The sequence below is a fragment of the Amblyraja radiata genome, chromosome 39 (assembly GCF_010909765.2).
Source record: "Amblyraja radiata isolate CabotCenter1 chromosome 39, sAmbRad1.1.pri, whole genome shotgun sequence".
NCBI lineage: Eukaryota > Metazoa > Chordata > Chondrichthyes > Rajiformes > Rajidae > Amblyraja > Amblyraja radiata.
Genome location: NC_045994.1, coordinates 5,584,930 through 5,597,944, shown reverse-complemented (window position 1 = coordinate 5,597,944; position 13,015 = coordinate 5,584,930). Strand labels below are relative to the sequence as shown.

Below are 13,015 nucleotides of genomic sequence, written 5' to 3'. Positions count from 1 at the left end.
CACTCATGCAGAGGTTCAATCTGACCTCTGGGCAATGCCCCAGTTAGACTGCGAGGGCAGCAAGGTGGGGCAGCGGTAGAGTTGCTGCCTCACAGCGCCAGAGACCCAGGTTCCATCCTGACTACGGGTGCTCTCTGTACGGAGTTTGCACGCTCTTGCTGTGACCGCGTGGGTTTTCTCTGGGTGCTCTGGATTCCCCCCACACTCCAAAGACGTGCAGGTTTGTAGGTTAATTGGCTTTGGTTAAAAATTGCACATTGTCCCTAGTGTGCTGGATAGCACTAGTGCACACAGAGAGTGGTGAATCTGTGGAATTCTCTGCCACAGAAGATAGTTGAGACCAGTTCATTGGCTATATTTAAGAGGGAGTTAGATGTGGCCCTTGTGGCTAAAGGGATCAGGGGTTATGGAGAGAAGGCAGGTACAGGATACTGAGTTGGATGATCAGCCATGATCATATTGAATGGCGGTGCAGGCTCGAAGGGCCGAATGGCCTACTCCTGCACCTATTTTCTATGTTTCTATGTATGGGGTGATCGCTGGTCGGCACGGACTCGGTGGGCCGAGGGGCTTGTTTTTGCGCTGTATGTGCAGTCTAAAGTCAATGAGCCTCAGCCTGACACTTAGAGAGCAATAAGACCCCTTCAGCACGGCCTCTACTAGTTCTTGCCCCTTCCCACCAACACCTCATACACTCAATGCTGTTGCTGCTTTCACAGCAGGGACATGAGTACATACATTGAGCCAATGGCTTTGCCTGGGAGCGTCGACTAGTCACTTACCGATCATCTGGGCAATGGTGTTCTCGTACTCTGAGACAATCTTCCTGCAAAATGAAGCAAAATATCAATTCATAGATTCACAATGAGCAAGTACCCAGGCACAGTGTTGAACAGTTCAAGGGCCTGTCCCACTTGGCGAATTTTTCGGCGACTGCCGGCATCATTGACTGACGTATTAGGTCATTGAAAGATTTGCGGCATGATGCGGCGGTTAACGCAGCGTGATGACGTATGACTCGCCGTTTTTTCAGGTGTCGCATTTTTGGCGGCACTGAAATGACGTCGGCAGTCACAAAAAAAATCAGCATGTGGGACAGGCCCTTTAGTATGTACTGTAGGTAAATATACGGCACGGTGGCACAGCGGTAGAGTTGCTGCCTCACAGCACCAGAGACCAAGTGAGAGAAAGATCAGGGTCGCCGAAAGATTTTGAACATTTCAAAATCCAGTGGCGACAAAATAAATGTTGCGACACATGAGGAAACACCGCGCGTCAACACGTCGCCACGCCGCATCACGTCGCGACTTTTCCGGTGACCTGCTACGTCAGTCAATGACGCCGTCAGTCGCCGAAAAAATCACCAAATGGGACAGGCCCTTTACTCAACATAGGGGCAGATGCACAGAAAACATAAACTATTCCCATCTCAAATTTTGCTTGGGCAGCTCACAGCCCAGTGGTATGAATATTGATTTCTCTCACTTCAGGTAGCCCGGCATTCCCTCTCTCTCTATCCCGCACCCCCCCCCCCCCCCCCCCCCTCCCCTCCCCACCCAAGTCGCATTAGCTTCTCGTTTTCACCCAACAAACAGCTAACAATGGCCAGTTTCCTTCATCATCGTTACTTCTTTTGCATATTTTTCATTCATTGTTCTTTATCTCTCTACATCATCGTCTACATCTCTCTTTCGTGTTCATTTTCTAGGTCTGCACAAAACTTGAGTCTTTAATGCTTTATTCAATGCTGGCAGCAAGACAACTCAAAATGGCTGCACACACACTGTCTACAGACAGGATAAACTATATACAAATCTCCCGTTGTCCTGTGCAGCGCCACCTGCTGCACGGGAGGAGCAACGGGTCCTCCCACCCCACAAAGTCCACCAAACATCACACACTCGTTTCCCTTATCCCTAACCAGTCTGAAGAATGGTCTCGACTCAAAAACGGCACCCATTCCTTCTCTCCAGAGATGCTGCCTGTCCCGCTGAGTTACTCCAGCTTTTTGTGTCTATCTTCGGTTTAAACCAGCACCTTCAGTTCCTTCTTACACATAAACTATTTTGTTTTTGTAAAGCACATTCTGCAAGACTTCATTTTGCTACAAAGGAGCAAAATTTGTTCTTGATCGCACATCTGCTAAACGCATACATCCGTGATCCGTCACAACGAAGGTTTACTGCATACTCATTCCACCGTGAGTTGCCCCTCACCTACCTCATTTCGATGACTTCTTGCCGACTGTCTTCATATTTTTGTTTCCACTCGTTTACTTCTATCTCCTTCCCAATAATCTGTAACACGGAGAAACGTCATTAGAGTCACATTTTTAAGTTTTAGAGACACAGCGCGGAGATCCGGCCCTTCAGCCCGCCGAGTCCGTGCCGACCAGCGATCCCCGCACATTAACATTGATCTACATACATTAGCGATAGTTGCCATTTGTTTCAGCCAATTAAAATGTTAAAAAGAAATTAAATAAATTTCCAACACAAAGAATTTATTACAAATATTAAAGTGTTTAAAGAATTTAATTGGACTGTTCCCATACAGTATCAAAATGTAGTGGGAGCTGGAACGTTACGCCAGAGATGGCGGTGGAGACGGACACGATAGCGGTTTCGCTTAGTTTAGTTTAGAGATACAGCGCGGAAACAGGCCCTTCGGCCCAACAAGTCCGCACCGACCAGAGATGTCCTTACATTAACACAATCCTACATAGACGGAGGAAGCCAAAGATCTCGGAGAAACCCCAAGTAGGTCACGGGGAGAACGTACAAACTCAGTACAGGCAGCACCCGTAGTCAGGAGTGACCCCGAGGCTCTGGCGCTGTGAGGCAGCAACTCCATCGCTGTGCCGCCTGCGTTAAGAAGCTTATGGATAAATACAGGGAATGGTCAGGGAAGGCAGATAAGAATTGTTCTTGGCCACATGTTCGGCCCAGACATTGTAGACCGAAGGGACTGTTCCTCTTCTATATTGTTCAATGTTCCAAGAATGGGTAACTTTGTTCAATTTAACACAGCCATCAACCCTTCACCCGTCCTGGCCAGAGGGTGGTGAATCTGTGGATTTCATTGCCACAGATGACGGTGGAGGCCAAGTCATTGGGTATTTTTAAAGCGGATATCGACATGTCCTTGATTAGCATGGGGGGTTAATGGTTTACGGGGAGAAGGCAGGAGAATGTGGTTGCTGCTGATAAATCAATCAGTTATGATATGATTGATAGAACAGGGCGGCACGGTGGCACAGTGGTGGAATTGATGCCTTACAGCGCCAGAGACCCGGGTTCGATCCCGGCTACGGGTGCTGTCTGTACGGAGTTTGTACGTTCCCCCCGTGACCGCGTGGGTTTTTTCTCGAGATCTTCGGCTTCCTCCCACACTCCAAAGATGTGCAGGTTTGTAGGTTCATTGGCTTGGTACAAAATGTAAATTGTCCTGAGTGTGTATAGGATAGTGATAATATGTGGGGATCGCTGGTCGGCACGGACTCGGTGGGCCGAAGGGCCTGCTTCTGTATCTCTAAACTAAACTAAACAGAAGTGATGGGCTGAATGGCCTGATTCTGCACCTATGTCTTAGGTTAGGGTGGTTAGGTGGGCTAAAAAGCCACATGTAAACTCTGTCGAGAGGAACTGCAGATGCTGGTATATAACGGAGATTTGCACAAAGTGCGGGAGTAACTGAGCGAGAAAAAGGTTGGGTGACGTTTCAGGTCGGGAAAGTGAAAGGGGAGGGGACTGGAGTTAGGAAAAGGTGACAGAGGAAGGGTGGAGCCCACAATGGCTCATTGTTGGCTGGAGTAGAGGTGATAATGAAGAGATACAGGGATAAGAACAGTGGAACTAGTAGGATGACTAGGGTGGGGGAGGGGGGGAGGGAGGGGGAGGGGGAATGCAGAGGTTATTTGAAATGAGTGGATGTCTGACCTGCTGGCCGCTGTAAATTGCCCTGCGTAGGTGAGTGGTTGAATCTAAAGGGCGACGGGAATGTAGAGGAAATAAAGTGGGTTTGTGTAGGATTAGTGTAGAAATAGGTGTCATAGGGATACAGCATGGAAGCAGGCCCTTCAGCCCACTGAGTCTGTGCTATCAACCACCCATTTATACCAACAGGTGAGACCACACCTGGAGTATTGCGTACAGTTTTGGTCTCCAAATCTGAGGAAGGACATTATTGCCATAGAGGGAGTGCAGAGAAAGTTCACCAGACTGATTCCTGGGATGTCAGGACTGTCTTATGAAGAAAGACTGGATAGACTTGGTTTATACTCTCTAGAATTTAGGAGATTGAGAGGGGATCTTATAGAAACTTACAAAATTCTTAAGGGGTTGGACAGGCTAGATGCAGGAAGATTGCTCCCGATGTTGGGGAAGTCCAGGACAAGGGGTCACAGCTTAAGGATAAGGGGGAAATCCTTTAAAACCGAGATGAGAAGAACTTTTTTCACACAGAGAGTGGTGAATCTCTGGAACTCTCTGCCACAGAGGGTAGTCGAGGCCAGTTCATTGGCTATATTTAAGAGGGAGTTAGATGTGGCCCTTGTGGCTAAGGGGATCAGAGGGTATGGAGAGAAGGCAGGTACGGGATACTGAGTTGGATGATCAGCCATGATCATATTGAATGGCGGTGCAGGCTCGAAGGGCCGAATGGCCTACTCCTGCACCTAATTTCTATGTTTCTATGATCTTCCCTATGGCTATCAAGCTGTACAACTCCTCCCCCTTCTGTCGTGAGGTAGACTGGCTCCTCCCTCCCCAATCTTCACACACCCCCCAATCCTTTTCACTTGTCACTTTAGTTTCATGCTTCATGTATCTTGTGTTATTTGACTGTTGGCAGACCAATTTCCCTCCTGGAATAAATAAAGTTCTATCGTATCGTATTGTAACGTGACATCAATCCCATGCTTGTATTCTGGATGCAGTGTGAGCGCTGGCCTCCCTCTGTATCGGGCGCTCAGGTACCCAGAGATGAACCTAGTTGAACCCAGGGTTATAAGTTCATAAGTGATAGGAGCAGAATTAGGCCATTCAGCCCATCAGGTCTGCTCTGCCATTCGATCATGGCTGATCTACCTCCTAACTCCATTCTACTGCCTTCTCCCCATAACCCCTGTCTACTGTACTGATCAAGAAGCTATCTATCTCTGCCTTAAAGACATCCATAGAGTCATCAGTGTTCCCGGGATGGCGGGACTGTCATATGTTGATAGAATGGAGCGGCTGGGCTTGTATACTCTGGAGTTTAGAAGGATGAGAGGTGATCTTATTGAAACATATAAGATTATTAAGGGATTGGACATGCTAGAGGCAGGAAACATGTTCCCGATGTTGGGGGAGTCCAGATCCAGGGGCCACAGTTTAAGAATAAGGGGTCGGCCATTTAGAACGGAGATGAGGAAAAACATTTTCTCCCAGAGAGTTGTGAATCTGTGGAATTCTCTGCCTCAGAAGGCAGTGGAGGCCAATTCTCTGGATGCTTTCAAGAGAGAGTTAGATAGGGCTCTTAAAGATAGCGGAGTTAGGGGATATGGGGAGAAGGCCGGAACAGGGTACTGATTTGGATGATCAGCTAGGATCACAGTAAATGGTGGTGCTGGCTCGAAGGGCCGAATGGCGTACTCCTGCACCTATTGTCTATTGTCTATTGTCAGTGTTGTGTGTGCTGCCCCGTGGCTGAAGCAAGAGGGGACAGGACCACTGGGCTGAGGGGGGGGGGGGGGGGGGGGGGGGGGAGAGGGAGGGTGATGGGGAACGGCGGCAGATTACCTCTTCTCTGATTAAGCTCAGCACCTCCGTCTTGTCCGCCTGAAGGCTGCACAGCTCGTTGCCCAGGGTACCTTCCATCTCACTCAGGAGAGCTTTGAAGGACAGGATGCTCTCACTGCTGCTCATCTCGGCCGATGGCATGTGCTGAAGGCAGAAGAACAATTACCATAAGGTGGACACAAAATGCTGGAGTAACTCAGCGGGACAGGCAGCATCTCTGGGGAGAAGGAGTGGGTGACGTTTCGAAACGTCACACATTCCTTCTCTCCAGAGATGCTGCCTGTCCCGCTGAGTTACTCCAGCATTTTGTATCGACCTTCGATTTAAACCAGCATCTGCAGTTCCTTCCTACATAGAACAGTTACTATAGATTCCCAGAATTTCCGATTTAATCGACCCTCTATCGGAAGGATGTCATAGAAACATCGCAACATAGAAAATAGGTGCAGGAGTAGGCCATTCGGCCCTTCGAGCCAGCACCGCCATTCAATATGATCCTGGCTGATCGTCCAAAATCAGTACCCCGTTCCTACTTTCTCCCCATATCCCGTGATTCCTTTAGCCCTAAGAGCTGAATCTAACTCTCTCTTGAAAGCATCCAGTGAATTGGCCTCCACTGCCTGCTGTGGCAGAGAATTCCACAGATTCACAACTCTCTGGGTGAAAAAGTTTCTCCTAATCTCAGTCCTAAATGGCCTGCCCCTTATTCTTAAACTGTGACCCCTGGTTCTGGACTCCCCCAACATGGGGAACATTTTTCCTGCCTCTAGCCTGTCCAATCCCTTAAGAATTTTATATGTTTCTATAAGATTCCCTCTCATCCTTCTAAATTCCAGTGAATACAAGCCCAGATGACCCATTCATCTATCATATGTCGTATGTTCAATGGTTCAACATGTGTAGGAAGGGACAGCAGATGCTGCTTTCAACCGAGGATAGGCAAAAAGCCGGAGTAACTCAGCGGGTCATATCTTGCATATCTTTCATTCATTTGTTCTTTATCTCTCCATCACCGTCTATATCTGGCATCAGACAAGCTTCCCTGTCCCACCTGCAACTGGTCCAAAACGCCGCAGCGAGACTCCTGACGGGCACCCGAAAAAGGGACCACATCACCCCGATCCTGGCCTCTCTCCTCTGGCTCCATGTGCGGTTCCATAGAAACATAGACATAGAAAATAGGTGCAGGAGTAGAGGCCATTCGGCCCATCGAGCCTGCACCGCCATTCAATATGATCATGGCTGATCATCCAACTCAGTATCCTGTACCTGCCTTCTCTCCATACCCCCTGATCCCTTTAGCCACAAGGGCCACATCTAACTCCCTCTTAAATATAGCCAATGAACTGTGGCCTCAACTGCCTTCTGTGGCAGAGAATTCCAGAGACTCACCACTCTCTGTGTGAAAAATGTTTTTCTCATCTCGGTCGTAAAAGATTTCCCCCTTATCCTTAAACTGTGACCCCTTCCGAATTACAAGATCCTCCTTTATGTCTCCAAAGCCCTTAATGGGCTTGCCCCCACCTACATCAAAAATCTGCTTACCCACCACACCACCTCCAGGTCCCTCAGATCAGCCGACTTGGGGTTACTGAACATCTAGGCATAAGCTCAGGGGCGAATGCTCCTTTGCGGTTGCAGCTCCTAGACTGTGGAACAGCACCCCTCCTCCCATCAGAACTGCCCCCTCCATCGACTCCTTTAAGTCGAGACTTAAAACTCATCTTTACTCTCAAGCCTTTCTTGACGTCCTCTGAGGGAGGGCTATATGTATGTATTTATGTAGGTACTTAATCTATGAACCACTGTTGTATAACGTTAGTACCTCCACCAATGTAAAGCACTTTGGCCAACGAGAGTTGTTTTTTAAATGTGCTATAGAAATAAAAGTGACTTGACTAGATCTCTCGTTTCCCTCTCCCCTGACTCTCAGTCTGAAGAAGTGTCTCGACTTGAAACATCACCCATTCCTTTTCTCTGCCTGGCCTGCTGAGTTACTCCAGCTTTGTGTCCAAGCTCAATGGTTCAATAGTTCTTTTTATGATCACGTGCAGCAAGGTACAGTGACACAGATCAGCATGATTATAGCCAGACATAATAAGTACAATCCCCAATTAAGTACCGAATGCATAGAAACAGCTGTTTCAGAAAGAACTGCAGATGCTGGAAAAATCGAAGGTACACAAAAATGCTGGAGGAACTCAGCGGGTGAGGCAGCATCTATAGAGCAAAGGAAAAGCTGATGTTTCGGGTCGAGACCCTTCCTCAGACTGATGTGGAGGTGGGGGGGGGGGCTATTCCTTTGCTCTGATGCAATTATAAAGAAAGCACATCAGTGCCTCTACTTCCTGAGAAGATTACGGAGAGTCGGTATGTCAAAGAGGACTCTCTCGAACTTCTACAGGTGCAGAGTAGAGAGCATGCTGACCGGTTGCATCGTGGCTTGGTTCGGCAACTTGAGCGTCCAGGAGCGGAAAAGGATGCAGAAAGTTGTAACCATCATCGGCTCTGACCTCCCCACCATCGAGGGGATCTATCACAGTCGCTGCCTCAAAAAGGCAGCCAACATCATCAAGGACCCACACCATCCTGGCCACGCACTCATCTCTCTGCTACAATCGGGCCGAAGGTACAGGAGCCTGAAATCTGTTACATCCAGGTTCAGGAACAGCTTCTTCCCCACAGCCATCAGGCTATTAAACTTGCCAACAAACAGACTCTGAACTTGCACTTGATCTGTTTATTTATGTGTATATTGAACTGAACTGTTCTGTATTTATGCTTACAATATTCTGTTGTGCTGAAGCAAAGCAAGAATTTCATTGTCCTATCTGGGACACATGACAATAAACTCTCTTGACTTGACTTGGCACCCGCTGAGTTTCTCCAGCATTTTTGTCTGGCATAGAAACAGCTGCTCAGTCTGCAAGATTCACCAGGTTTTGGCAAGTGCAGAGCAGATTTACAATGACGTTGCCAGGACTCCAGGGTCCGAGCTACAGGGAGAAGATGTGCCGATAGGACTTTATTCCTTGGAGTGCAGGAGGCTGAGGGGTGATCTTATAGAGGAGTATAAAATCAAGAAGGGGACAGATAGAGTGAATGCACAAAGCCTTTTACCCAGGGTCAGGGAATCCAGAACCAGAGGAGATAGGTTTAAGGTGGGAGGGGAAAGATTTAATAGGAACCTGAGCGGCAATGTTATCACTCAGAGGTTGGTGGGTATATGGAACGAGCTGCCCAAGAAGGTAGTTGAAGCCTGTGCAATAATTTATAATATTAAAACTGTGTGTGTGTGTGTGTGTTTCTGCCTGACTTGTGGGTGCCAGCCTTTGATTCGTTGCTACGCCAACACCAAAAGCAGAAATGCCCAGATTTTTTCCATTTCGGTAGAGATTTCACTTTTCCTTCTAAGTATCCACTCCTGATTAAATTTCGTCGTGTTTATGTACACATTTTTAATAAAATCCTTCTCCTCCCCCCCCCCCCCCACTCACTCATTTTGTCACCTCCTGCTGGCCAGCGACCATAACGGCTGCTGGCGCCCGCCTCTCGCCTCAAAAAACGCCATTTAAAAACAGCCGCACTGCTGAGTGCTGGAATCTTATATTCGGGAACAGCTTGAGTTGGAGGACCACGTCTCCCGTGGGGGCTACGGGTAGGGAACGGCTGCGTTAGGGGAGCAGACCCAACGGGTCTGCACTTGGTCTAGTCACATCTAAAAGGCACTTGGACAGGTACATGGATAGGAAAGGTTTAGAGGCATATGGACTGAACGCGGGCAAATGTGACCAGCTTAGATGGGGAATCTTGGTCAGCATGGATGAGTTGGGCCGAAGGGCCTATTTATGTGCTGTATGATACTGTGACCGTTCTAGACCCTCTTTCGCATATTGCCAGTTTGAAGTTTCCTCTCTTCTTCAGGGAGATTCAGGGTTTATTCGTGCCCACTGACGTACCATTCTCTCACCTGCCTAAAACCCAAAGTGACAGGGAGATACAGCTGAGAACCAGGCCCTTCGGCCCAGCGAGCTGACACCGATCACCAAGACCATCCAGCAATGGACGGCCCAGCAGCTCAGCACGTGAAGGCAGCTGCCTCACAGCTCCAGAGACCCCGGTTCGACCCCGACCTCGGGTGCCGTCTGTGTAAAGTTGAGTTTAATTTAGAAATACAGCGCGGAAACAGGCCGTTTGTCCTACCGAGCCCATGCCGACCAGCGATCACCCCTACACTAACACTGTCCTACACACTAGGGACAATTTACAATTTTACCAAAGCCAATTAACCTACAAACCCGTACGTCTTTGGAGTGTGGGAGGAAACTGGAGCACCCGGGGAAAACCCATGCGGCCATTGGGAGAACATACAAACTCCATACAGGCAGCACCCGTGGTCAGGATAAAACCAGGTCTCTGGCGCTGTGAGGCAGCAACTCTACCGCTGCGCCACCGTGCCAGCCTCTGCTCACTCAGTTTCACTGAGTACTGCGTCTTGTAGGTAGCTGCAAAATGATCATTGTGACAAAGTTCAAAAAGGAGAGCTGGTTGACAAGAATAAAATTGCAGCTCTGATTTCAGGCTTTGATTGCCTGTGTGGGCCGGACAGCATCTCCACTTGAAGCTTTGCCCTGCAGCTAACCTTGTAGAGATTAAAGCAGTGTCAGACACAACCTTTATAATCTCGAGATAATCACTCATTCATCCTCCCAAGAGAAGCACATGTGCAAGCAATGTCTGAAGAAGGGTCTCGACCCGAAGTGTCACCCATTCCTTCTCTCTTGAGACACTGCCTGTCCCGCTGAGTTACTCCACCATTTTGTGTCTATCAAGCAAAGCCTGCAGGTTCCAACCACTGTGCAGGGTTCTGCCCAATGGCCACTATTCAATCGTTGTCACTAATAAGCTATCTGGCCATTGTCGATTTGAAACAGGCCCTTCGGCCCAACTTGCCCACACCGGCCAACAATGTCCCAGCTACACTAGTCCCACCTGCCTGCGTTTGGTCCATATCCCTCCAAAGCTGTCCTATCGATGCACCTACCTAACTGGTTCTTAAACGTTGGGATAGTCTCAGCCTCATCTACCTCCTCTCCACACCCTTTGTGAAAAAAAGGCTGAAAAAATTAATATTCCACTACTGTGATGCTCAGAACTGTCATAGTGCAGAATGCAAGATCGAGACCTATTCTAAATACTTCAGTCACACTGCACGGAAACAGGCCCTTCAGCCCAACGTGTCCATACTAACCAAGGTACCCCATCTACACTTGTCCCACCTGCCCGCATTTGGCCATTATCCCTCGAAACTATTCCTTTGTGTGAAATAAAGCCTATGTCCTCTGAACCTCGATTCACCTGCTCTAGGCAAGAGACTCCGATCTATTCCTCTCATGATTGTATGCACCTCTCACCCCTCATCCTCCTGCACTCCAAGGAATAGATAAATCCCAGCCTACTCAACCTCTCCCCATAGCTCAGACCCGCTAGTCCAGGCAACATCCTCGTAATATTAGAAAGGAGTCAACGGAGCTCCAAATATCATTCAAGCTGCTCCAGAAATCAAACAAGGAAGTAAATTGCCTCTGCTGGTGGGAGCAAGCTGTGTGTATTTGGATGCTCCATTTCCTACACAGGCAATTCTACTATCACCTGTATTTCCATAAAGCACATACGCTATAATGTGAATATTTGAATTGGAGAACACTATTTGTATAATGCGGATCAAATTGGTTATAATACGATTACAATCGAGATTATTTACCCAGAAAGGTATTTAAAAGTCACTTTGGAAAATTAACAAGCAGAGAAAAGTCTGTTTTGGATATAAACAGAATAGAAGGAGAAAACTGTTTCCATGTAACCTCCCCGCAGTAATTAGACATGATTGTCTATTAAGCTTGATGCTTGATGTTCATATGCTTGATCAATGGTGTTTTATCATTAATGTTTTATTATTATTAATGTTTAGTGTTTTCTGAGTCATTCGTAACTGTCACTGTATGTCATGTTGTTACTTGTGGGCGGAGCAACAAGGCAAATTCCTTGTATGTGAATACTTGGCCAATAAACTTACTTACTTATTAAACTACTACTTTAACCATGGGTAGAAATTGATAAGCAATCACTTCAATTAATTCCACTGCCAATAATGGACCATTGTGGCCGATTCTAATTTGTTCTGATTTCTTACCTTCCCCCTGACTCTCAATCTGAAGAAGGGTCTTGACCCGAAATATCACCTATTCCTTTCCCCAGAGATGCTGCCTGACCCGTTGAGTTACTCAAGCATTTCGTGATTATCAACGGTGTAAGCCAGCATCTGCAGTTCCTTCCTACAATTCAATTGATACTTATTCAATGATATTCTATTTAGCAATGTAAAATACAGCCTTGAGCTTTTTTAATTAGTTAAAAGATCTTTAGTTTTGAAAATTCTGCAGGAAAATTAACTTTGTGATTGGAATTCTAAAACTCTTGAGTTTCAGTTTAGAGATACAGTGTGGAACAGCTCTTCGGCCCACCGAGTCCGCGCCGACCAGCGATCCCCCCACACATTAACACTATCCTACCCACACCAGGGACAAATTATAATGATACCAGGCCTATTCACCTACAAGCCGGAGATCTCGGAGAAAACCCATGCAGTCACAGGGAGAACGTACAAACTCCGTACAGACAGCACCCATAGTCAGGATCGAACATGGGTCTCTGGCACTGCAAGCGCTGTAAGGCAGCAACTCTACCGCAACTCTACTGCGGCACCACAGTGCCGTCCTCTTGTGAAAGATGCTCAGTATTTGAGAGTTCAAACCTCAAAAATGGAATTCCCAGTTGCAACAGTTTTGTTTACATTCCCATAAGCTTGTGTTACTCTTGATCAAGATCTTTCAGATAGAAACAGTAGGATTTTTTGGAAACTACTTACTCCTGCTATGGCATGTGGTTCCAAGTGGTCCAGTGCTTTTGAATTATTTAAACCTAAAATTGAAGCAAAGACCTGTGTTATTATGGTGCTCCAGTTTCCTCTCACATCCCCAAGACGTGTGGGTTTGTCCGTTAATCGTCCCTCTGTGAATTGCCCCCTAGTGTGTAGGGAGTGGGATAACATAGAACTAGTGTAGGCCGGTGTTTACATTAGTTTAGGGGTACAGCGCGGAAACAGGCCCTTCGGCCGACCGAGTCCGCACCGACCAGCGATCCCCGCACAGTAACACTGTCCTACACACACTAGG

General features: G+C 47.5%; 1 protein-coding gene across 5 annotated transcripts in view; it reads right to left on the bottom strand.

Annotated features, from left to right (window-relative positions):
* Positions 1-13,015, bottom strand: part of tacc1 (transforming acidic coiled-coil containing protein 1) — a 168,437-nt gene that overhangs the window by 11,660 nt on the left and 143,762 nt on the right. For 4 of the 5 annotated variants that reach the window (XM_033013852.1, XM_033013848.1, XM_033013851.1 and 1 more), the window contains 4 exons: positions 12,709-12,761; positions 5,781-5,924; positions 2,221-2,297; positions 783-826 (listed from right to left, as the gene is read on the bottom strand). In XM_033013852.1, the coding sequence (XP_032869743.1) occupies positions 783-826; positions 2,221-2,297; positions 5,781-5,924; positions 12,709-12,761 (318 nt within the window). The remainder of the gene's footprint in view (positions 1-782; positions 827-2,220; positions 2,298-5,780; positions 5,925-12,708; positions 12,762-13,015) is intronic. The other variant, XM_033013853.1, reaches the window with a different exon arrangement.